Raw genomic sequence first — 27218 nt, forward strand, 5'->3', positions numbered from 1 at the left:
AGATTCATCATATTCCTTGGAGTGATGTCTGTCGGCCTAAAGATGAAGGCGGAGCTGGTCTCAGAAAAGCTAAAGATAATAATAAGGCTCTTCTTATTAAGCTTGTTTGGCGTATGTGGAAAGAGCCTGATGCTTTGTGGGTATGGGTCCTTCTTGGTAAATATATGAAAGACGAGGTGTTTGGAGGGACTGGTCGTGTTAAAAATTGTTCCTTCCTTTAGAAGAGCTTCCACTCTGTATTCCAAGAATTTTGTAGTGGAGTTAAATGGAATGTTGGAAATGGGACTGATGTGAGGTTCTGGAGTAATGTTTGGGTGAACAATGTTAAACTGATTAATGTAGCTAATCCAAACCCTCATGCTTCTGCTTTTGGTTTGAGGGTGGCGGACTATGTCAATAGTAATGGAGATTGGGACTGGGATAGGATTGAACTGTTTCTTAACATGGATTGGCTTTTAAGGATTCGTAATGTTAAACTTAGCTGGAAGGGGGTGATTCTGATGTTCGCATCTGGGGTGGTTCCAATTCTTGGTGATTTACTTGCAAATCAGCATATAACCTTGTTCGCGAAGCTTTGGTAGGTATTGTTTCGGGCCATTGGAAAAAAAATCTGGGCCTTAAGAATTCCATAAAGATTGCACAGTTTCGCTTGGCTCACTGCTCGCCATAGGCTTTTAACGAACAAAGAGAGATTTCGCAGATACCGGCCACGCACCCCGACTTGAAAAACCGAAAGCCAGGGTGCGACACCTGGTTTCTACGGATCTTTGGTCTCGTTGTGTGCTTAGTTGTGAGAATATAACTCACACACTCCGTGACTGTCAGCAGAATGAGGATGTATAGCGATACCTTGTTTCGACTCGCCTAATGTATGTCTTCTTTGCAAAACCGGATCTAGACTGGTTTTTATGGCGCCTCTAGGATAAGGAGCTAAACTCAATTAATAATTGGCAAATTACTTTTATCCCTTGCTGCCGGCTATTGTGGCGGTGGCAGTGGCGTAATTATTTTGTGTTTAATAGAAAAGAGAAAATCCCCTCTAACTTTTTGTTGGTAATCCATTCGACTGTTAATGATTTTCATACGGCATGGAATAACTCGGGGAAGGCAGTTGTGGGCCTTCTCGTGTTGAGACTAATGTTCAATGGGTGAGACCTCCTATGGAGTGGCTCAAACTTAATACCGATGGCTCGAGGATGAGTGATGGATCCATTTCGGCCGGCGGAGTCATTCGTGACTATCATGGGGATTGGGTGGCTGGATTCGGTCAGAAGATTGGTAAAGGGTCCTCCCATGATGCGGAGCTTTGGGGGTTCTTCTCTGGTATCTCTCTTGCTTCAAATAAGGGCTACCGTTTGATTGAGATTGGATCGGATAATTCCGAGATTGTGGATGCTCTCAATGGAGATGGCGTTGCTGGTTGTATTTGTCGGAATCTCTTTAAAGGTATTAAGCATCTTATCAGGAATTTTGAGTGTGTTCAGTTCGTCATGTTTTCCGGAAGCAGAATCGGGTTGCTGATTTTTTGGCTGGTATGGCCCATGATTTTGACTTTGGAGTCTCTGTTCTTTCTTTCCCGCCACAGGAAGTCCGAAAGCTGCTGTTAGATGACCTTTTGAGTGTTAGCTTTCCGATGATGATTCTGCCATAGTCTTTTTTGTGTGTTTCATGTAAAAAAAAAAGTAAAATGACATGCGTTAACCTTAAATTTACCCTGAAAAAAAATAAAAAATAAAGTTTTTTTTGGAAGGAAAAAAAAATTCAACTTTTATCTCTGAAATAGATAGCTTTACCAAACATGTAATGTCCATTTCATCTTTTATGACTACGGCAACTACCTTCCTCTTTATCTCTCACCTCAACCGAAACGCGTAAAAAGACTTTCTCTTTCTACAAAAAGAAAAAGGCGCAGAATTTTCTCAGCCTATTCCTGCAATATGATTTCACTGAAGAGACATAATTTTGTGGTATCTAATACTAATACATGAATTCTCACATTCCATATTTTCAATTAAGTTAAGGGTAGACGACCTTAGTACGTGTTTACATTACATTCTTCTTTTCTAGTTTTAGGAAGAAAGTTGCCATTTTTTAATTTGTTTTCAGCCCAATTGTCCACGTGTATCCTTCCTTTTGACATTCTTAACTTCCCATTGGCAGAAAATTAAACTAAAATTAATTAATGGGTTTGAGTTGCCTATAAAAGGTTGGCTACCTTCTGTTATTCCCTTCACCAAATACAAACTTCCTGTCTTGTGTCTGTGTTGTTTGCAGAGAGATCTTCTGAGTAGAGGAGGAGGGAACAAGTTTTGGGCTTTAATGGAGACTACAATGATCGTCAACGGTGGTGATTCAATTGTTACCAATGGTGGTGGAGGTGTTGATGATGTGTATGGTGAGGATACTGCCACCGAGGATCAGCTTATCACCCCATGGACTGTCTCTGTAGCCAGGTCAGTAAAATAATGACTCTTAGCTTCTTCATCATTTTCATTTCTTAGACTGCATTATCTTTCCTGTCAGTAAAAAGTTATCATCTTTTTTAGATGTTCCCATTTCCCCCCATTTCTTTTGAATCTTTATTTCCTTTCAGGCCTCAATTTTGGTCATATTTTCTGTTAAATACACATATTTTACTGTATGGCATACATAAAATGCTTGATTTGTTTCATATTTTGGGTGCAGTGGTTATAGTTTGATGCGAGATCCACACCACAACAAAGGGCTTGCTTTCAGTGAGAAAGAAAGGGATGCTCATTACTTGCGTGGTCTTCTGCCCCCAGCAATTTCATCTCAGGAGCTCCAAGTGAGCTTCTCAATCACTCTTATTATATAAGTATATACTGTTTGTTTCTTGCTTGCTTACATCTAAATGTTTGTATTGTATTAGGAGAAAAAATTGATGCACAATCTTCGGCAGTACAAAGTTCCGCTACAACGATATGTTGCCATGATGGATCTTCAGGAGAGGAATGAAAGGCTATTCTATAAGCTTCTGATTGATAATGTTGAGGAGTTGCTTCCTGTTGTTTACACTCCCACAGTTGGTGAAGCTTGCCAAAAATATGGGAGTATCTTCAGGCGCCCTCAGGGCCTCTATATAAGCTTGAAAGAGAAGTAATGATATATACCATCTTCTACATTTCATTATAAATTGCCAAGGTACTGACTAGTTGGATATATTTTCAGGGGCAAGATTCTTGAAGTATTGAAGAACTGGCCAGAGAGAAATATACAGGTTATTGTTGTTACTGATGGTGAGCGCATTTTGGGACTTGGGGACCTTGGCTGCCAGGTAATATTCAGGACACCAATGCAGGAAACTTTTACCAGTCCTTTTGTAGCTGAGTTTACTAATTCATGTTCACTTGTTTTTCAGGGGATGGGAATTCCTGTAGGAAAGCTCTCTTTGTATACTGCACTAGGCGGAATTCGTCCCTCAGCTGTAAGCTTCCTAATACTCAATTACCATTGTTATATTCTAATTTTTCTTTATTGGAACTTGCTTTAAAATCATCTGGACTAGAATATATATATATTTACTGAGATATTCCTCTTCTTATTCAATATTGTCAGTGTTTGCCAGTCACAATTGATGTAGGCACAAATAACGACAAGTTGTTGAATGATGAGTTCTACATTGGTCTTAAACAGAAGAGGGAAACTGGACAGGTTTACCAATATTACATTGAGTTATTCTGATATTTCTTCCTAGTTCTTAGTGTTCATTTCTGAGATGTTCTCGGTTCTCTGCTGTGCATTAGGAATATTCTGAACTTCTAGAGGAGTTCATGACAGCCGTTAAGCGGAACTATGGGGAGAAAGTCCTTATTCAGGTAACTTCTTCTTAACAATATTATCTACTTTTTCTTCTGGGGTGTTTCAATCCGTTTTTTAAGTAATAAATATATTCTTTTCAGTTTGAAGATTTTGCAAATCACAATGCCTTCGAACTTCTGGAAAAGTACAGAAATTCTCATCTCGTTTTCAATGATGATATACAGGTAAGAAAATGTTACAGCTTCTTACTTTGTTAAGAATCCATTTTTATCATGATGGACTCTCTCTTATTGCAAAGTTTCTTATCTACTGCAGGGTACAGCATCTGTGGTGCTAGCAGGACTTCTTTCAGCACTGAAATTAGTTGGTGGAACCTTGGCGGACCATAGATTCTTATTCCTTGGTGCTGGAGAGGTAGACTTGACTATGCATATCTAGGTTCTTGTTCATCTATGCATATCTAGTTCTCTTGTTTCACACTTTGGTCACTTGGGAATTGCAGGCTGGAACTGGAATAGCTGAGCTTATTGCTCTTGAGATATCAAAACAGGTATGTAGTTACTATTTTATCTATTTAGTATCTTTTCATTCAATTTCATCTACCAATATCTATGATTAATCCCTTACTATTCCTTCAGACCCAAGTTGCAATTGAAGAAACCCGCAAGAAGATATGGCTTGTGGACTCGAAGGTGCTTATCATAGATATTCGTTCTCTAAAGTCGTTATGTTTTGAGAAATCATCCTGTTTTCCATATATTGACAAGTGTTGTATGGTGCAGGGACTGATTGTTAGGTCTCGTGTGGAGTCACTTCAACACTTCAAGAAGCCCTGGGCTCACGAGCATGAACCTGTCAAGGGGCTTTTGGATGCTGTTAAGGTGTGAAAACTGTCTTTTATTACTGAGTTACTCTTGCGTGACAATTCCTTCCTTCTGGCTAACCTTATATTGTGATTCTGCAGGCGATCAAACCAACAGTATTGATTGGATCGTCTGGAGTTGGAAGAACATTTACAAAGGAGGTCGTTGAGGCCATGACATCCTTTAACGAGGTTCATTTTCTCTTGCCCACCTTCACACACACACACACACACACTTGCAGCCACAATCCATAGACTCAGAATGTTATCTGGCATTTTGAATGCAGAAACCACTAATTCTTGCTCTCTCGAATCCTACTTCACAATCAGAGTGTACTGCTGAAGAAGCTTATACATGGAGTGAGGTAACATATATTTTTATCCTCTCAAATGTTGCTTTAGGTATCTCGGATCATACATAACGAAATAGCACACTTGATTGCAGGGGCGTGCTATTTATGCTAGTGGAAGCCCGTTTGATCCTGTTGAATACGATGGGAAAGTGTTCGTGCCTGGCCAGGTTTGACCTTCTCCTGAAATAAATTTGCTCCGCGAATTCAGTGTACCAGTGGCTTATTCATTCTTATATAAACACTTTTTCAGGCTAACAATGCTTACATATTCCCTGGATTTGGTTTGGGTTTGATAATGTCGGGTGCAATTCGAGTGCATGATGACATGCTTTTGGCAGCATGTAAGTAGACAGACAGACTTAACTGTCCATTAATAAGAAACATTAGAGTTTGATTTTGAGTGGTCTGATATGTTGTTGTTGCATCAGCTGAAGCTTTGGCAGCGCAATTAAAAGAAGAGAACTTCGAAAAGGGGCTGATATACCCTCCATTTTCGAACATCAGGAAGATATCAGCCAATATTGCTGCTGATGTTGCTGCTAAAGCATATGAACTTGGTGAGCTTGCTTCTTCTTTGTTTTGTTTATCAAGTTTCTTCCTTTCCTTTCTATATAAAATCATTTTATATATATATATATATAGGTCTGGCATCTAGTCTTCCACGTCCTAAGGATCTTGTGAAGTTTGCAGAGAGCTGCATGTACTCCCCAATCTACCAAAGCTATCGCTAAATCAGATGCCCATTTTGTTATGGCTTTATCTCAGTTCTCAGAAATTCATATTGTAGCTTAGCTTGTAATTTCCCTTCATTCAATACTATTCTTGTTATTCATTCCATAAATAAATTGCTATTTTTCTTAATTCTTTCTCTTGTGCCAATTTTAAGTTTTCTGCTCCAATTTCAATTTTATAATTTATAATATAATATATATTGATGTTTTATGGAAAATACGTATATTTAAGTTTTCTAAATGTTCAAACACGACAGAGCAGGAAATTGTAGAAGATAGAAGGCACATGGAATGGAATTGGAAACATCAATACATCAATTTTGCTTACTTCTCATCAAAAATAACACCTTATAATCATACATCATCATAATACCTTATTACTTCACATTTTGGTAGACATCACTTGACATAAAACACTTTATATTTAGTCAATTAACATACAATTAATAAGTTTTTACCTAACAACATAATTAATTCAATACTAATTATTACTACCATAAAAAATATTTATCCAGTACAATAATTAATTTAATACTTATTATTATTCCAATAAAATTAAATAAATAAATTAATATTATTAAATAAATTAAAATTATTTTGTGATTAATTATTTATCAATTGAAAAAAAAAACACTCTTAGAATAAATCTTATTAATTGATTAAAATACAGGTTACATACGACAAAATAACATAATATTTTGCAAGAACCGTGTATTAAGGTCGGTGACTCTGAAATGTTGCCATATATGTTCAACTTGTTTGAGATTCATATCCTTCTAGAGGACAGTTTCTATAATAGAGATGTTGCTCATCTTTGACAATCATGTTATGCAACATATACAAGCTTCCATAATATCATTAAATTTACTTTGGTCCCAACCTAGCTAGTCCACGAACAATTGCAAAACAGGCTTGTAGTACCTCAAATGCTCGTTCAACATCCTTCCTTGCATTCTCGTGCTTCTATTTGAAAGTGAATTTCTTAGGTTCAACCACATGTAGAAAGTTTTTCACAAATGCAGTTCAGTCGGGATATATACCATCTGTCAAGTAGTATCTCATCTTGTACACCGTGTTGTTGACAATGTATTGCTCTTCTGGGCTAGTTCTTGTAATTTGTCTTGAAACAAATGTCATAAGTTCAGCATATTGAGGTCATTGTTCAACACAGCAACACCAAAGAACGCATGTCAAATCCATAGATCATGTGTGATTGTAGAAACCCTATAATCTCTTCTAGTGTATTGTCCTTTCAACCCAAAAAGACAATTTTTCTAAACCCAACAAGACAATTCATTAACTATAATCATTTTAATATTTCATTTCTCCTTTAATGATTGAATATCAAACATACTGTTAGCGATATTTTGCGAGTAACGCTAATTTTCAACCTTGTCACGTGTGGTTAGGGTGCAGGCGTGCCAGAGAAGATTATTTCTCAATTAAAATGGTTAAGTTTATGGAGTTTGCGCGTCAAAACTCGAAATCTAAACAAGGCGATTGGCGAGGGACGCAAGGATTGAAAAAGTCCATCTTGGATCTCTAGCGCCGTTATAGAAACTTTGCTAGATAAATCGATTTTATTTAAGCTACCACGAATGAATTAAAGACAGAAGAATAAAGGAAATTAAAGTGCGAAATTGACACGAGATTTTGGAAAATTTGATATTTTATTGATATGATTAAGTGTTTGAATACATATGTTCAAAGTAAAATAAATAAAATAAAATTTTTTACAATCTATACTAAACATATAGATTAGTCAATTGAATTGGAAAACAAATCAATACATAATTGAAATGTAATAACAAATAAAATTGAAATTCAACGACAAACTCGGAGCCAGAATAGCTATCTCAGCTAGATGCTGAATTTTGGTGTCGGCGTGAAGTCCTCAGAGCACCGCGGTCGGTTGGCACGAGCGAAATTGATCTAGAAAATTTCTGACTTGTAGTATGCAAGAATGGGGCAGATTTGACCTTCAGTTTCGAGGGAACCGTATGACTGCTGACGAACACGGAATCAAAAGGCTAAATTTAATTTCAGGAAGTCAGGAACAAATTTGTTGAAGGGATTAAAGGTAAAAACGGACTCTAAATAGATGAAATTGGGCTTGAAAAATAATTGGACAAATCTGGAAAAATTAATTTAGAAAGCTAATGAATTGAAAACTTGAGACTTGGGAATCCTAAATTGATTTGAAAAACTTGAAAAGAGACTATTCGAACTTGAATTAAAGCTAAAGCAAGCTAAAAGAAGGAATTAAAACTAGAAAAAATGAAGAACAAAAGGAAGAACTTAAGAACTAAGTGTTAGAGCTTTGAGATGGGGTTTTGTGTGTTGAATGAGTGAATTGGAATGAAGACTTTGAGGGCTATTTATAGTATTTCTTAGTGGCATTTCAGGTAAATAATTCACCCACTAACCCATAAATTTCTCTTAGCCACTACCTTGCCACCTCACTAACTTCCTCCACTTCCATTAACCACCACTAACTTACTCCTAACTTTCCTCAACTTCCATGGTACATCAGCCCAATACCTTGTGGTTAGAGAGACTTTTAAGGCTTAGGCATAGGTGTGAGGATGGGCTAGGCATTGTAGGTTAGCTCGTGGTTGTGTTCGGGTGCATTTGGAGAAGTCGGATGGATCGAAACGGGTTCCGGTCGAGGACTGACCTCTAGCTCGCCGAGCTGGAGGTTGGTTTATATATATATATATTATTTATTTTTCATTTTTCTTATTTCTTTTATTTATAAAAATTGAAACTATACCCTAAAAATAAATATAAGCTTTTTATATAGATGAAAATAAAATTTATTTTATTTTGTACCATCACAGACCTACAAATTCAAAAAACAAACATGAATGCTCGATCTATCCCCATTTCACCATAAAAAAATACTCCATTGTCGTTGAACAATCCTCAGTGGATTTTTTTGCTCCAACATTTTCTCTTTGAAGGTACTAATTGTTGCTTAGGCTGTCATTTGTGAGTATGAATCTTTTATTTTTAACTTTATTCTATGTTTTGATTTACTGTCAAGCATAGAAGTACTTTAGTATGTCCAATGCCTTCCATATCTATCAACCATACTGACAGAAACAGAAAAGAGAGAAAAGCTGAACGATTTCATTAAATGTATGAGTATAATTTTCAATACTTTACACAAACATATGATTGTGTATTTATAACCGTAAAATAGCACTGTGACTAACGTGTGCCAGTTTTAACTAACTCAATCCAATCCTAACTGAATACTAACTAACCTTTAACTAACTTAATACACATAATCTAATATCCCCCCCCCCCCCCCTCAAGCTAGAATGACTAACCTTTAAGTAACTGAATACACATGTCAGTCAGCTTGCATTGTAGAACATAAATCAATATCTTTGTACAATATAATTGAAAACTGAAGTATGCAGAGGTTTTGTAAAAATATCTGCAGGTTGCTGTGAAGTATGAACTGAAAGAAGATGTATCATCCCTTTTTATAATCTTTCTCGAATGAAATGACGATCCAACTCTATGTGTTTTGTCCTTTCATGATAGATGGGATTTTGTGCTATGTAGATTGCTGACTTGTTATCACAAAAAATTGTTGTTGGACTCTTTTGTATAAAACCCAGGTATTCTAACAAGAAACGAGACCATTGAACTTCAACAGAAACATTTGCTAAAGCTCTATATTCAGCTTCACTAGAACTCCTTGAAACAGTATGTTGTTTCTTGCTTTTCCAGGAGACAAGAGATTTGCCCAAATAAATTGCCATTCCAGTGACCGATCTTCTTGAATATGGACAACTGGCCCAGTCTGAATCATTATAGGCTGTCAACTTTAACTCTGAATTGGATGGAAAGAATAGCCCCTTTGTTGGAGCTCCTTTTACATCTAACAATCCTTGTTGTTGCTTGCATATGAACGTCAGTGGGCTGTGCTAGAAAGTGACTGAGATTATTTACTGCATAGGAAATGTCTGGTCTAGTTGTTGTTAGGTATAACAATCTGGCTATTAGTCTTCTGTAAGCCTGTTTGTCCTCTAAAGGCTTCCCATGTTCTTTAGACATTCTTACTGTACTATCCATTGGAGTGACAACAGATTTACAAGCCAACAATCCAGTGTCTTGTATTAACTCTAGAGCATATTTCCGTTGAGAAACAGAAATACCCTTTGCTGATCTTGATACTTCCAATCCTAATAAAAAAATTAATGCTCCAAGATCTTTTATCTTAAATGAATCGTCTAGGAAATGTTTTACTTTCTTGACTTCCTCATCATCATTACCTGTTAAAATTATATCATCTACATACACTAGCAAACAGGTTATAGCAGTAGGAGTATTTTTAATGAATAAAGAAAAATCAAATGGACATTGTTGATATCCAAAACTAAGAAGAGATTCAGTAAGCTTATGATTCCATTGTCTACTTGCCTGCTTAAGGCCATACAAAGATTTTTTTAATTTACAAACCATGTTTAGATTCAAAACCTTTAGGCAATTCCATATATACATCTTCATACAAGTCTCCATGTAAAAAAAAGCATTATTTACATCTAATTGACTAATATTCCAATTTTTCATAGACGCTATAGCTAGTAACAATTTTACAGTAGTCATCTTAATTACAAGGCTAAAGGTTTCCAAATAGTCTAGACCTTCTGTTTGTGTATAGCCTTTGGCTACAAGCCTAGCTTTGTACCTTTCTAAGATACCATCAACTTTTAATTTTGTTTTGCAGATCCATCTCGAACCTACTTTTACCTTTCCTTCAGGTAGTTCGACTAACTCCCATGTCCCATTATCCTGTAAGGCTTTAATTTCTGCCTCCATAGCTATTCTCCAACATTCATATTGTTTAGCTTCTTCATAGGACTTAGGCTCTTCCATTATTTCTATGGCTAAAATATAAGCCTTTTGCTTTTCAGAAAACTTCTTATATGTTACTACAGAATCTAAAGGATACTTTTCTATATAATCTTTAACCTCAGTAGGTTGAGTTATAAGATTATTACAATGAAATTCTTTTAGATAAGATGGAGTTTTCTTAACCCTATCAGATTTTCTAATCGGAACAGTTTCTGACTGTCTTTGGTTTTGAGACTGACCTGGTGATTCTAAAGGCCCTACTTGAGTATCCTGAATAACAAGATTATCTTGCACAACTTGTGAGGAATCTGAAATAATATTTCTAGGTACAATTTCTATCCCCTGAAGAACATTATTTTATTATATCTCTAGCTGAGGTGCTTCGTACAAGCTACATAGACTATGATCATTGTTTGCGATTTCCCTTTGAATTGAAGCATGGAAATCTATAGTAGGTAAAGTCATAGAGTAATTATTTTCATTATCTGTCTGAGTGGCATATGGAAAAGTTAACTCATGAAAAATAACATCTCTACTTATTATGAATTTCCTATGCTTTAAATGAAATAATTTGTACCCTTTTGTGTTTGTTGAAAATCCAACAAAAATACACACATCAGCTTTGCTATCAAACTTAGACTATCTAGGTCATAGCTTAGCTGCAAAAGCAAGACAACCAAAAATTCTCAACCTAGATAAATCTGGTTGTTGTTCTTATAACATTTGGTAAGGATTTTGATTATTTAACAATGGTGTAGGATGCAAATTTATAAGATAAACTGCGTGTATAATACACTCATGCCAGAATTACATAGGTAACTTTGCTTGATGCTTCAAAGATCTAGCAACATTCAATATATGTTGATGGTTCCGCTCAACTATACTATTCTGTTGTGCTGTATAGGGAAAAGAAGTTTGGTGTACTATACCTTTTTCCCTATAGAAATCTACTAACTTCAACCCAGGTGCATTATCAATCCTTAATTTCTTAATCTTAGAACTAAACTGAACCTCAACATAATTATAAAATTGCACAATGACGTCTTTCATTTGAGATTTATTTTTCAACATATACACCCAAGTATACCTAGTATAATCATCCACAATCGTTGCAAAATACTTAAAACCAGAAATTGAAGCAACCGAAACTGGCCCCCATACATCAATATGAATCAATTCAAAACAATGTGATGTTTTAGAAACACTAATAGGAAATCTATTTCTCTTTTGTTTAGCTAAAGGACAGATAGAACATTGAAATTCTGGAAGTTTATCTTTAGACATTAATTGAAGTCTTACATGTGACAAATGACCTAGTCTAAAATGCCAAAGAGGAAATTTTGTGGATACATTTGAAACTAAGACATGAGATTTGCTTCTAGGAAATATTGTATCAAACTGATATAATCCTTCTTTCATTTTAACTGTACCAATCATCTTCTGAGTGATAGGTTCCTGAAAAATGCACACATTTCTAGCAAAAAGTAAAGAACATGCATTATCTGCTATTAATTTTCTTACAGATATGAGATTATGCTGACAACTAGGCATATATAAGACATTTTTAAGCACTAGCCTATCTGTCAAATGTACTTCTCCTAACTGTGAAACTAAAATAGTAGTTCCATTAGGTAAAAACACAGTAATAAGTCTAATTTTCTTAATAGAACTAGAAACAGCAAGTGAGTAAGATACATGGTCTGTAGCTCCAAATCAACAATCCAAAAGTAAGAACTAGAATTTGCAGAAAAAGAAGAGGTTGAGAGAATGAAAGATTTACCATCAAAGTTACTATAAAGAGTTTGTTGATCCTGCATTCCTTTAGCACTAGGACGAGTTGCAGAAATAGCATTAACTGAAGACATGTGGTTAGTACTATTATTTGTAATCTCAGAATGGTCTAATAGCCTAACCAATTTGTTGTATTGTTCTGTAGTAAAAGTCATATTAGGAGCAATTTGTGCAGAAGTTGGCATTGTATTTTCTTCCTCAGGAAAAGACTCTTCAAGATAACCTTATGATTGAACATTTGCTGCCATCTTCTTCTTTGTAAACTTGAAATTCTGAGGAAAACCATGTTTTCTGTAACACTCATCTACAGTATGGTTTTCTTTGTTACAAAAACTTCAAACCTTCTTAGATTTGTTGTTATATGTCCTCTTAGACCCTCCTCCTGCTGAAGTTCTAGACAGATTAACATTTGACTCTAAAGATACATTATTAAACCCAATAGCATGCTTTCCTTACAATTGTCTTTCATGCTATAACACAATACTAAAAACCTTAGTTATAAAGGGCAACAGATCCATCATAAGAATTTGTGACTTTATCCTAGAATAATTCCCATTCAAACCTCTCAAGAACTTGATAATGTAGTTTTGATCTTGATACTTCTTCATTTGCTTTACAGCTAGACAATTCTCATTGCTGTTTTGATCAAGATTACATTTACATACAGGGATGACCCTGAAATTTACAAATTCTTCCCAAAGAACTTGTAATTTGGTGAAATAATCTGTAATTGACAAATCACCTTGAACAGTTGTTGCAATTTCATCTTGTAACTCTCTAATTTTTAATGTATCTCCTTGAGAAAACGGTCCTTCAAGTTTTTCCACACTTCTGATGCATTCTCAAACCATAAAATACTCTGAGCAATAGAAGGTGAAATAGACTGAGATATCCATGAAAGTACCATTTCATTACAGCGCTTCCAGGCAAGAAGATTTGTTGCTTCTGCCTGTGAGTATGGAAGAGTTCCATCCACAAAAGAAAACTTATTCTTAACCACCAAAACTCTCTTCATAGAATGAGACCAAGAATGATAATTCTGAGCATTGAGAACAGGAGAAACCAAGCACAAGCCTAGATTTTCTCCAGGATGAATGTAATAGGGACTCATTACATCGGTAAAAGCACTTGGAGTTATAGATGAACTCTGATTTGGAACTGGAGGATTTTGAGATGTTGGCATGATCTAATCGCAAAGAAGAAAAATTGACCTAATCTGCAGGAAAAGAAAAGAAAAATTTGATTCCAAATTGATTTGGAAGAAAAAATTCCAGAAATCTGGAAGAAGAATGAAGAATTCCACAATCAGAATGAAAGATTGACTGAAAACTAAAAGAAAATAATTGATCTAAAAAAACTAAAGAACGATTCTTCTCTGTAATGCGGAACTATGAAGAATTCTCTGATACCATGATAGGATCACAAAAGAGAGAAAAGCTGAACGATTTCATTAAATGTATGAGTATAATTTTCAGTACTTTACACAAACATACGATTGTGTATTTATAACCATAAAATAGCACTGTGACTAACGTGTGCTAGTTTTAACTAACTCAATCCAATCCTAACTGAATACTAACTAACCTTTAACTAACTTAATGCATATAATCTAATACATATTGCCTTTTAGATAAGATATTCTTCACCGCAAAAGGCCCTTCCTACAAGATCCCCTTATTTTAATGGTCTTTTTTTGGGGCCTCACTTGCTTGTTATATGTATCCTCCAGCCTCTATTAGTACATCTGAAGGTGATCTATCCTCTTCTCACTAAGCAAAGCCAAGTTTTCATATATATCATGTACCCATTGAGCTTCTTTGATCTCTAATTCTAATGCCACTCTCAAAGATTGCCTCTCTATCTCTATCTCTATCTCGATCCGCCTCCATCCCATAGACTAAGGAATTAATAAGAAGTAGCTTTTGTCAATCGTTAGATATCTCTGCCTAGTTTGCGGCTTCGGTTGTTGCTTACATAACCTATTTGGGATTCCTTTGATTGACTGCTCTCTAGCCTCCCGCTTTTACTCAAAAAAATCGTTTGATATCTCCACAAATCATACGTAGCTTATTGTCCCATTACATGTATTATGTTAACAATTTGGTTAATGTTTGTTTCACTGTCTTCTTTTCTGCCCCCACTCCTATTAGCATGTGGTCTATGGGCTGAAGATATACGATGCTCCATCTTGTACCTAGCGAATAAATCATTCATTGCCCCTTAGAACTGTACCCCTATTTTCTATGATATAGCCGTGTGTAATATCTGGCGATGAGAATGACTTGACAATTCTAATTAGATTAGAATTTTAAAGTCAAGAACTACTTTCGGGACAAACCATTATGTTAGAGACACAAAAGAGCTTGAAGATTAATACTAAAAGACTTTAATGAAGATACTGAAACATAATTGTATAAGTTTCGATACACTTGGAAGTTATTCGATGATGTTAATTAAGATACTGAAACATAATTATATAAGTTTCCCAACTCATGCTATAGTTTATGCATATGGATTATCTCGCAAAATGCCCCATCTTATTTGGGAAGTCTTAATTCAAACCCTAAGTTCTGGCACTTGTTTTACAAGTTGTTACAAAGATATAGATATAGTTTTTTTAATAAAAGAATGGTTTTTATTAACTTAAATCAGAAGATAAAACATCAATAACAAATGGTGGTGGACAGGCCCACTCACCACGAACAGAACTGGAAGTAACAGCTTTAGCTAGGATATGAGCCGCTAAATTCACTGATTGTTTTATAAAAGAGATCGAACAGGAATTCAAATCTCGTAACAAATAACAACACTCGCGTATCACATCAGATAAGTAAGATAATTGGCAGTTTTGAAGTTGGATAGCCCGTACCACCACCAGACAGTCAGATTGAAATTCTACGTGGCTTAGATTGTAGTTCTTGGCCCATGATAACGCTTCACGGATTGTCAATGCCTCAGCCAAAGGAGGATCAGTTATCTCAGCAAGATGACCCATACTTGCCGCAAAGCATCGCCCCTGGCAGTCTCGTAAAAGAAAACCAAAATAGTAGAAATTGTTTAGCCCATCCACACCTGCATCAACATTACAGATGTAGCATCCGGCCTCAGGCTTCTTCCATTTACACAATGCACCTGTGTAAAGATTATGTTGAGCTGGATGATGTCTTTGTGCTGCCTCCCAAGCCGCTAGTTCCGATGTGGCTGTATAATATATTTCCTCAAGAGTTCGAATATTATCATTCCAAACTTTATCGTTTCGTGCCCTCCATAATTGCCAACAAATCATCGCAATAAGATTAAAATCCATCTTCACATCACCAAGGAGATTGGTAAACCAATGAATAAAATCCGTGATCAGATCCATCTGATTGTCTTTGAAAAATAATTTCCATACCTGAGCTGCTCGAGGACACCCGATGAACACGTGAAACTCGTTCTCCCCAAAAGCGTTGCAAACCGGACATCAGTTAGGCAGAGAGCTATGACGGATTGCAAGATTATTCAAGGTTGGCAGACAATTGGTAAAAATTCGCTATAGACAATTCTTAACTTTCGGAGCTACCTTCAAGTTCCAGATCAATTTCCAATTTATTTCATTTGGATTTATATGATACGACGGTATCAATCCCTGTTAAGCCCAAAATACACCTAAAATATCATCATTATTTACATCAGTTCTGCTACGAATTTGTGTTGTTTATATCTATTTAGAGTACTTTTACGTCCGAATATGTTTCTTTCATGCAAGGTACCTAAATATTTGGTAAAATCCAAATAGGAGCGAAAATGGTCAAAAACGAAGGAAAAATCCTACGAAAAGAAGTCAAAGACGAAGAAAGTCAAAACGCATCGAAATAAAGACAGGAACAAAGTCAAACGCCAGGAATAATCACCCGTGTCGCGACCGAGATTCCTTATTCTCGATCGCGACACGCGTCGCCCAGCCACTTCTCTCCTCCGTTCTGAAGACTGAAATCTACCCCCTTAATCTCGGCAGAGATTTTATTATCTCGGTAACTTCAGATTTTCAGGCAGCACATCTTACACATGTTCGATTTCAAAGATACGCGTCCGTTCGAGTGGATAGAAACGTCTCTTCGAAGCAGCAGACACGTCCCCTAGACATGACTCTTCAACATCTATAAGTAAAGAGTTGATTCAGAGTTGAAATATGATAATTGAGAGTTAAGATTTAGTACAGAATTTATGCAGAAATTCTGAGTCAAACGATTCAGAGTTAGAAGTTCGATTTTGTAAAAAGCGATATGATGTACACACATTGTTTATTAAATAATTACATACACAGTAGCATTTAGATTTAGATTAAGATATGTTCAAAGATTAGTTTACATTTTGGTAGTAGAAAAACCATCTCTATTCCGAAGATTCAGCGAGAAGATTAAGTAGCGGATTCGACCCCGGAGCCTGACAAACTCTAACGAGGTTTGAGGAAAGGATTGATGACCCGGAACTCTCATGTCGTTTTGAATGCTTCCATTCTTTTTATTCTCTATAAACTTGTATCAAATTCACACTTCATCTAATAAAGTTCATGCAATTCAATATATTTTTATGTAGCACTCTAACGAGGTTTAAAGTTGTTTTCTTTGCTTAATGCAAACGAATACAATTAATCTCTTATTTTAAACACTAAACGTTTCTGTTTTGTAATTCATTTTCAAAACAAAATTGATTTCTAACATTCTACATATTCTAACCTAATTCTTATTCTATCAATTTCAAAACCAATTTCAAATAACGATTATCTATTTTTATAAACCTTAAGTCGTATTTAATCTACACATAAATAAGTTTTTGTTGAAAAACGTTCCATGTGGGATCAATATCTTTTTATTACTACAAGCGAAACCGTGCACTTGCGGAAATCGCTCAACAGTCCCATTGCCCGGAAATATCCGCTCCTAATTGCGTATGCTCTAGATTTATCAAATGGCCAAAACCAACCATCATCAACACGCCTTCGTTTGACAGGTATGGAATAAGTGAGTTTGGCATCACGGGGATTAAAAGTACTGTTAATAACCTCCTGATTCCAGCCTCCTTGATCATCCATAAGGTCTTTGACAAGACCTGGAGGTAATGATGTTACAGTCGGGCTAGTGGGAAGTGGATTCTGATCGTCCGGCAGCCAGGGACTGTTCCAAATAGAGCTGGATTCCCCATTGCCTATTTTTCTCCTCAATCCATCGATCAAGATCCCCCGACCTGCTAGGATGTTGCGCCACACGAAAGAAGGGTTGTTCCCCAAGGGTGCCTGTAAAAAATCAACATTAGGGAAATATCTTGCTTTTAGTGTTCGCGCTACCAGTGAATCCGGATTCATAACAAGGCACCAACTTTGTTTTGCTAGAAGAGCGAGATTGAATCTGTGGATGTCGTGGAAGCCCAATCCTCCATTAGCTTTCGGCCAACATAGCTTATCCCATGCTTTTCAATGGATTCCATTTGAGGTTGAGGCGGATGATTTCCACCAGAACCTATTCATCATATTGTTAATATCATTGCAGAATTCCAAAGGCATGAGGAATATACTCATAACATAAGTGGGAATAGATTGCAGCACAGATTTGATGAGAATTTCCTTCCCAGCACGGGATAAATATTTCTCCTTCCAATTATTGATCCGCTTCCAGATTCTATCTTTTAAAAAACCGAATGCTTGCATCATGCTTCTTCCTACAACAATCGGTGCCCCCATATAGAATCCCATATCCTCGACTTCTACAACCCCAAGTTCATTACACACATCAGAACGATCTCCAATTGACGAATTCCCACTAAAAAATACCGAAGATTTTTGGAAGTTCACATACTGACCCGAGGCTTGTTCATAACACCTTAGACAATCTTAAATCTCCCTCGCCTCTCCCTTATTGGCTCGAAAGAACATGTAGCTGTCATCGGTAAAAAATAAGTGAGATTTTCGTGGCATTTCTAGAGACCTGAGCTCCATGAGTTAAGCCAGCCTATTCCTTAGCTGATAGCAATGCAGATAATCCTTCAGCACAAATCAAAAATAAGAAAGGTGATAAAGGGTCTCCCTCTCTCAGTCCCCGTTTAGGGATAATAGTCAAACCTACTTGTGGCATAGTTGATTGAGCCATATAAGTATGAAACGCATGTCTAAGTTACATATAGATGGACTCTTGGAACCCTTTGATTTTGAATCAATAGGAACATTTGAATATTGCTTAAAAGGCAAAATGATAAAGACACCCTTTAGCAAACGAAAGAGTTTCAAAAAATTTAGACTAATACATAGCGATGTATGTGGTCCTATATCTATACAAGTTATCTTGGATTATTGTAACCTAATAAATAATTGAATTTAAATATTTTGATGATCACGAAATTCCATTAAGAAGTATGATTATCATAACTAAATTGATATTTCTTCCATTTCAAGATAGACTTATAATAGTTTTGTACGTAGATATAATATTAAATTTTAATTTTTAATTTTTCATTATATTTTAATATATTTTTTAGTTAGTCTCCTATTTTATTATTATTATTTTCTAAAGAATTCCAATTAGAAGAAAAGAAAATAAAAACAGTATCATATTATTAAAAAAAATATATATATATTAAAATTACCAAAAAGTACAAATCATTGGCTTTTATAAAAATGAATAAATTATTTACCTTTAATTAAAATTCTATAAAAAAAATGAAGCAATTTTTATTTTCAAAATTAATTTAATTTGAATTATCAATAATATATATATATATATATATATATATATATATATATATATATATATATTTCAATTTGAAATATACATTATTAAAAAGTAAAAAGTTTAAATTTATTTATTTTTCAAAATTATAGAAAAATTTCTTAAATATCCAGTAGTGGTGGTAACATAGATTTTTTACTAGAGAAAAACAAAAAGGATGCATACAAGTACATGGGAATCATTGGTATTACAAAACAAAAACAACACGATACACATGTACAATTTATACTCTTTCTTTCTAAAACGCCAGAAAAGAAAAGTTAGAAGCTAGTGTTTGTCATCAGCAACCTGGCAACTACGGATCGCCCAAAACGATTGGGGTTTCAACTTCTTCTTTGTTGCTGTGAAAAGCCATCCCATTTGTGATTCACAATTACCGCACTCTGTTATTGTCCAAGCATACCTGCAAACCAAACATGACAAATTTTGTATTATAATCAATACTTGTACATACACACAAAAAATTCAGAAATAACAACACAAGTTAACCTCAAACACAAGCTAATCCTCGGTATCAACTTATCTAAAATGATTACTACTATCTGCTACAGCCTATACCTAAGAAAGAAAGAAAGGAGCTATATGTACAGTTGCAGAAACAAGTAACCTCAAAGGCAGAGAGAGAGGCTACAAACAATAGAAAACCCTCGCCCACACCATTATTATATAAGAAGACATCCTTCTATAGGCTTAAAAAGAAAAATGTTCATACCCCGGAAACCAGCTGTATTCTTTAACCGCTCTCCCTATGAGCGCTAAACCATTTGCTGTATAGAAAGTCATTATTTCATGCACAAAGCCATGAGAATTTACATAAGCTCCCAGAGGACCTTCACTAGACATCACCAACATATCACTCCGCCTTGCAATCACACTCTGCATTGAGAGAGGAAGTCAACATTACAAATACTGACCCAAGAACCAGAAGGTCAAGTGATGTCTGCATGGTTATTGGAAGCAAGAAGGTGGAAGAAGAAGATAAGTATGCATGCAAGAATATTGCAAGGACGTGCAGGAAAAGATACAGATGCATGTGCAAAAACAACAATAAAACTATGGATTGCTTTCTACCTGACACTTCTTACATCGAACAAGATCAAAATTTTTAAGTAAATCAATTTCCCGGTGCAGGCGATATGAAATGCCATCAATCTCCAGAAGCTCCTGCCTTGTGGACGCTGACACAGGAATTTTACTGGCAATATGAAATGATAAAAGATCAGGTTTATTTACAAGACTATCCATGCTTGGAGCCCCAATTATTTGTCTCCACATATCTGCAAAATATTACAGAAAAGGTGCTGTTAGAGATGAAAAGACAAATGGTTTTTTTGAAGGCTAAAGTGATTATGCCATAAGAAACTCTAGAAAGGAAGCAACTCTGTCAGACAGAAATAACTCAAAGCAGACTTAAGTTGCTCATCATAATCATTTGTAGTTTTGACTTGTATTCACAAGCATATTCACAAATTGAACTTAGACTTTATGTTGATAAATAGACCAATTACACAGCAGGTACTAGTGAAACAACATTATATCTACATATCATCAGACTACTTCCATATCATTTTTCTAACTTTCCATGGGCAAAGTTACAGTGATTCATGTCCAATACAGCAGTGGAATTAAACTAAAAGGTATGGCATGTGATAGGCCAACAATAAACTCGTCATTGAGTTATTGGGCACAAAGTACCTGCAGCCCTCTGAGCAAGACAAAAGGAGTCATACATTCGGTATACCCAATACGGCCAGAATGCCCTTGGGGCTGTACGAAACTGATTCAAATCAGATCTTTTCCAGCTAATTTCAGAACCTTCCCCTTTGTCAGATTTCTTTCCTGGCATGGCATTGGATGCAGTTTCTAAGGTCTTTTGTCTTTTCTTCTCATGGTCTGGATGCGATGGACCAATTGAGTCGCAATCAATTTTCTGGGATACCATAGATCTGATTTCTGACTCAAATCTATCATCATCACTGCTTGTTGATTGCTCCAACAGACCATAGCTATCAATAGCAGAATGATGGATTCTCCTTTCAGCTAGCGAAAGTCCGCTCTTAAAGCTTTCCTCTGAGTTTAGAGAATCATTGTCATGGTCATCATGTTCAGGTGATGAGACATTTGAAGGCACTGCTTTTGAGATGTTACAACCATAAGAGTTGCGTAATGATGGCAACTTTCCAAATGCATCCCGTGGTGCCCTTAGTGGTGTGTCTTCCTGGATAATTTGAACTTCCCCACATGGCTGAACAAGAAATTTGGAACCAAATTAGTTCTTAGTTAAAAGGAATAACTCTAGAAAATAAATATATTCGAACCACTCCTTCCGCATCAATCCAACGGCGTCTTAAACGAAACCGCTGCTGGCCTCGATTAACAACATTCAGTGACCCATCCTCCAAGCATCTATATTGTCGAATCTGTAAATGCAATGCTTCCATAAGTTATTATGTCCATATGACATAAAAAAGAATAAAGCCAAGTGCTGATCACCAGGAAAATATTAGAAATATGATGTCAAAATTAAAAGCAAAAACAACCAAGATCAATCGGTCCTCTAATTGGCAAATTACGAAACCAAGAACCAACCAGAAAATATTAAGCTATTTGAACAAAAGAAAACATATTGGCCAGACGTATATTTATAATGAAATAAAATTGTTATAATGTATCTTGTTCTTTTTTTTCACAATTTGAATCAAACAAGTAAAATTACTTGACAAGTTTGGGAAATCACAGGTAAAATCTCCAGTTCTTATATCAGGATTCTCTTGACATCTTATCATCCCAAGATAACCAATATAATACTAATAATCTGACCAATAAATATGCATGCATCCACCTTTCCACTTCTTCCACTTAGTCCATTAATACACAAAAGTTGCATGTGTTTGTCAAACAGTATATTCACTTATTTTACATTTAAATTTGACATGAAAAACCAAGAAATGTGTCCAACAAGTAAAACTTTATTCAACATTTAAAATTGTTGCAAAAAAGACAGTGAACACAAAATCCTAGTTATCCTATTCCATCCCAACCCAACTTGCTCAAAGAGATGTACAAATCTGAAACAAAATCTACATTCTCCTAACTACTAAGAGCATATGAATCTATGACTGTTGGACTTGCTGATTGTACCTCAGCAGTTGTCCCAATTGTTGCGAACCTTAGTCGACCAGTACCACGATCCCTGTAAGCACGAACCTGGACAAAGTTTTAAAAGTCTTTCTCAAGCTTAGAAGAAAAAAAAAATCTATTGAGAGAAATTCCACATACAAAAAAAAAATACTAAGTTTAATATTTCTTCACCGACCACACCAATAGTATAAGGAGCATCAACTTGGGTCAATGCCCTCTCGATGGCAGATATAAAGTTGCCCTGAACAACTCTAAGAGGAAGTGTGGCCCCTGGGAAAAGAACAACACCTGGCAAATAGCAAGAACCAATCAGGATACTCATCAAAAGAAAAAATGATTCAACAGAAGCAGCATTCCAAAGGACTTGCATGCAAAATATGTACGAAACACGAATTTTCTTACTGTTCCAGCCCACAAAGTAATCGGTTATTAAAAATTAACTATTTCCAAACTAAAAAATATGAACTATTTCCAAAAATTAATATTGCCTCTTTTGAAAAAAAGGGGTTAATTTCAAATAAATGCTCTATGGTTTCACGTTTTTGCAGATCAGTACCTGTGTTTTTTTTTGTTACAAACCGAACCCCGTGGTTTGCAAAATTTTCATTTTTTGTTGACTTTGCCAAATTTGGCTCATAACGACTTCAAAATGAAAATTTTCAAGAATTAAATGATATTTTAAGCAACTTTAATTCTTCAACTTTTTAGGTTTGAGGTCATTTATGTGTTGTTTTTTTATGAGAGAGAAAGTTAATGTTTAGAGAGAGAAAACCCCAACAATGATGATTTTGAAAAATAAAAAATGTGATTCCATAGTAAATATGATATTAAACAATTTTAATTTTTTAAAATTTTCATTTTAAGGTTGTTATCAGCCAAATTTGGCTAAGTCAATAAAAATGAAAATTTTGCAAAACACAGGTACCAATCTGCAAAAACGTGAAACCACAAGGCATTTATTAAGAAAAGGTACATAGTGCTTAAGCGCTGAACAGTCATGCGTCCACAAAACCAAATATAATAGCATATGTTACAAATTATGACAATCACCTATTGAGCCAGACTATGGCCCTGTTTGGTAAAAAGCATTTTGGGTTGAAATTAGAGATTTGAGCCAATTTAGAGGTTTTGACTAGTCAAACCTCTAATAGTGATATTTGGTGAAAAGAGGTTTGAAAGAGCTTATTGAGTCCAAAAAAAGCTAGTTTTAGGAGATTTTTCAATTAGCTTAATGCTCCATCTCTTTTGAAGGATATTTTTACCCCTAATTACTACCTTTTAACCCCAAATAAATGTTTTATCATGTCCTTATTTGTCACAATCAACTAACAATGGTCTCATGGATGCAACCATGCAAGTGCATAGGAAGGAAAATATAGACTTAATACATCATTTGCCTCCTAAACTTGTCAAAAAAGCTTGATTGGCCCTGAACTTTCGAAATGTCTCAATAGCCCCCTGGTCTTGCGTAAAATGTAATCAATTAATCACTCAGTTGTAAAAAAGTAAGTTAAATACCGAAGATGTTGCACGTGCCTTAGAATGTTATTACATAATTCACATAATAGAGTAAAAAGGAAGTTCTTACTTGCTCAACTGGACAGGGGGTGCTATTGGAACACTTCGAAGTCAATCAAGCTTTTTGGATAAGTTCAGGGGGCAAATAATGTATTAAGCCGAAAATATAAGAAACTAGTTCCATTTATACCTTCAAGGTAGAACAATGGGAGATTAAATATAGCACCACCATCTAAGAAAGCCAATCTATGGTGCGTATCCTCAACCTCTGGAATATGCAACAGGCATTCTAACTTGTAAGTCACACCACCAAAAATAAATAAATAAATCGGAAATATATTGAGATGCATGCTTACCGCCCAGATAAGTGTGCAAGGGAGCCAAGCAGGTGTTAAAAGTGTATTCATCTGATATAACAGTACCACTTTAGGTATGTGTCAAGAAAACAACAAAGTCAGGAAACTACCCAATGATTAATGTAGTACTAGTATAGCAAAAAAAAAATAAAAAAATCATGCAATGAAATTGACAAATAGATGAAGAAGCAATTTGAGAACTGAAATCATTTGATGAAAGAATTTGAATTTTTCAGTCACAAAAGTTCCCATCTTCTAAAAAAAATTAACTAGATCTAGAAGTTAACTTTTTTTCTTTTTGGGTTACAACTGGAAAGCAAGAAAAGAAAACAAAAATTAAACAAGTATCATCCTAGAAAGGAAGACACCAACCAGTTCATCAGTGATCAAAGTAGAGACTAGAAATTAACTTTTAAAACAATAAAAGACCTAGATTATTAATTAAAAAATCAATTTCAGCTGATAATTCAAAATAAACGAGAAGAGCTCAATAACCTAGTCCTTATCTATAACATAACATGTTTTCTAATTTTCACAAGACTGGAACTTAACTGAAAATATTTAAAACTAAAGGCAGGTATTTGTAGCATGAGTTGCTACTACAACATCCTGTTCCAAATTACACATCAACACCCTTAGAAACTGATTGTCAATAATTGGAATTACAAAACGTTATCTGCAGTATAAAAAATTCAATTCCTCAACCTTGACTAAATCAGCTGACAAAAATGTCAATGTTACAAAGGTTATCCTACACTCTAATCAAGTGAGTGAGACAAACGATTAAGTATGCCATTGCTATAGAAGAATTAACAAACACTAAACAACATTATGTTCATTTCTGCTATATATTTCAACAGAAAAATAAAATATTGGAAACAAAGACAACGAAAAGATCAGATAACTAACTGATAATCCCCAATACCAATTTAATGGTTCAATTTAAAAAAAAAAACATAGAAACAAATGAATAATTAAAAATCGCTCAAATACAGTGAGCTGAAGTGTCGAAATTCAAAAACCCTAATGCGTAAGTTACCCAGAAGCCAGTAAACAAAGTATGAAGTTGAAGGTGATCCCAAAATTGAGAGAGAGAGATGCGATAGTTATGAGTAGAATAATCAAGAAACGAGAATGAAGGTGAATTACCTGGCGCCACGGTCATCGTCCGACGAGCTGTCTTCATCCACTTCCTCGACTTGTAATTCCTCAAATTCAAGCTCTCGAATATGCGCGATCTGGTGCCTCTCTGCCTCGAGAAATCCTTCGTCGTCCATTCTTGCTTTTTCTTTTTAAGTTTTAAGTTGGGTAGTCTTTGATTTTGTTATTGTTAAGGCATAAAAATGTCTTCAGGCGTCCGTACCGCCATTGAATTCTTCTCCGCAGCAAAATTTCAGAAAAGTAATTTATCAGATTTTTCTAAAAATAATGTTTTTCCATATAAAATTCTTTTGGAAGTTGAGTTTAATGAAGGTAAAGTAAATGAAGACAACGGAAGAGTTTAATGAAAGTAAAACGAGAGATTCTTTGTCATAGGTCGTTAATGTTTTTCACTAAGAATAATATAAGGTTATGGGTACTAGGTTAGGTTATGGGTGCCCGCTATCCTCACTTCATTTAAAAACAAAGTAGGATTACTTTGTTTCAATAACAAATAATATTGCGATACGTGTCAAATTAGTTTAAAATAAAATAAATTATATTAAAAGTTGACCTGTTATTATAAGTTACCACTAAATAGGGAAAATTAAAGTTACACAATGTAGAATATAATTCTATCCACCAAACCACTTTACTTAAATTGACACTACTTTACGGAAAATCTATAAAACCTTTACAAATTTCCGTAACATTTCTATAATTTTACGTAAATCAATTATTTTTTGTTAAATTATTAATAAAAAAAATCATTTTAATTCTATCCACCAAACCACTTTACGAAAATTGACACTACTTTACGGAAAATCTATAAAAACCTTTACAAATTTCTGTAATATTTGTATAATTTTACGTAACTGAATTATTTTTGTTAAATTATTAATAAAAAAAAATTTAAATCTATCCTTCAAACGACTTTACGTAAATTGACACTACTTTACGAAAAATCTATAAAACCTTTACAAATTTCCGTAATATTTGTATAATTTTACGTAAATTAAATATTTTTTGTTAAATTATTAATAAAAAAATAATTTTAAATCTATCCACCAAATCACTTTACGTAAATTGACATTACATTACGGAAAATCTATAAAACCTTTACAAATTTCCGTAACATTTGTATAATTTTACGTAAATTAATATTTTTGTTAAATTATTAATAAAAAAATAATTTTAAATCTATCTACCAAACCACTTTACGTAAATTGACACTACTTTACGGAAAATCTATAAAACCTTTACAAATTTCTGTAACATTTGTATAATTTTACGTAAATTAATTATTTTTTGTTAAATTATCAATAAAAAAATAATTTTAAATCTATCCACCAAACCACTTTAGATAAATCGACACTACTTTACGGAAAATCTATAAAACATTTACAAATTTCCGTAACATTTGTATAATTTTACGTAAATTAATTATTTTTTGTTAAATTATTAGTAAAAAAATAATTTTAAATCTATCCACCAAACCACTTTAGGTAAATCGACACTACTTTACCGAAAATCTATAAAACCCTTACAAATTTCCGTAACATTTCTATAATTTTACGTAAATTAATTATTTTTTGTTAAATTATTAATAAAAAAATAATTTTAAATCTATCCATAAAACCACTTTACTTAAATTGACACTACTTTACGGAAAATCTATAAAACCTTTATAATTTTCCGTAACATTTGTATAATTTTACGTAAATTAATTATTTTTTGTTAAATTATTAATAAAAAATAATTTTAAATCTATCCACCAAACCACTTTACGTAAATTAACACTATTTTACGGAAAATCTATAAAACCTTTACAAATTTTCGTAACTTTTGTATAATTTTACGTAAATTAATTATTTTTTTGTTAAATTATTAATAAAAAATATTTTTAAATCTAT

General features: G+C 34.5%; 2 protein-coding genes across 2 annotated transcripts; one reads left to right on the forward strand and one right to left on the reverse strand.

Annotated features, from left to right (window-relative positions):
- The first annotated feature begins 1992 nt into the window (after positions 1-1992).
- On the forward strand, positions 1993-5859 carry LOC136203014 (NADP-dependent malic enzyme). Its single transcript, XM_065994044.1, has 18 exons — positions 1993-2453; positions 2686-2806; positions 2891-3117; positions 3190-3295; positions 3380-3445; positions 3577-3672; positions 3765-3836; positions 3921-4004; positions 4096-4194; positions 4283-4330; positions 4419-4472; positions 4563-4661; positions 4745-4834; positions 4930-5007; positions 5088-5162; positions 5246-5336; positions 5424-5552; positions 5638-5859. Exons 1-18 carry the CDS (start codon positions 2320-2322, stop codon positions 5724-5726), a joined length of 1758 nt encoding a protein of 585 aa, XP_065850116.1. The 5' UTR covers positions 1993-2319; the 3' UTR covers positions 5727-5859.
- Positions 5860-19266: 13407 nt separating this feature from the next.
- On the reverse strand, positions 19267-25666 carry LOC136202792 (uncharacterized). Its single transcript, XM_065993668.1, has 10 exons — positions 25315-25666; positions 24166-24233; positions 24000-24077; positions 22467-22579; positions 22292-22357; positions 21469-21570; positions 20846-21395; positions 20222-20427; positions 19863-20026; positions 19267-19553 (listed from the first exon to the last, which is right to left on the reverse strand). Exons 1-10 carry the CDS (start codon positions 25440-25442, stop codon positions 19418-19420), a joined length of 1611 nt encoding a protein of 536 aa, XP_065849740.1. The 5' UTR covers positions 25443-25666; the 3' UTR covers positions 19267-19417.
- Between the last annotated feature and the right edge of the window lie 1552 nt (positions 25667-27218).

The sequence above is a fragment of the Euphorbia lathyris genome, chromosome 8 (assembly GCF_963576675.1).
Source record: "Euphorbia lathyris chromosome 8, ddEupLath1.1, whole genome shotgun sequence".
Taxonomy (NCBI): domain Eukaryota; kingdom Viridiplantae; phylum Streptophyta; class Magnoliopsida; order Malpighiales; family Euphorbiaceae; genus Euphorbia; species Euphorbia lathyris.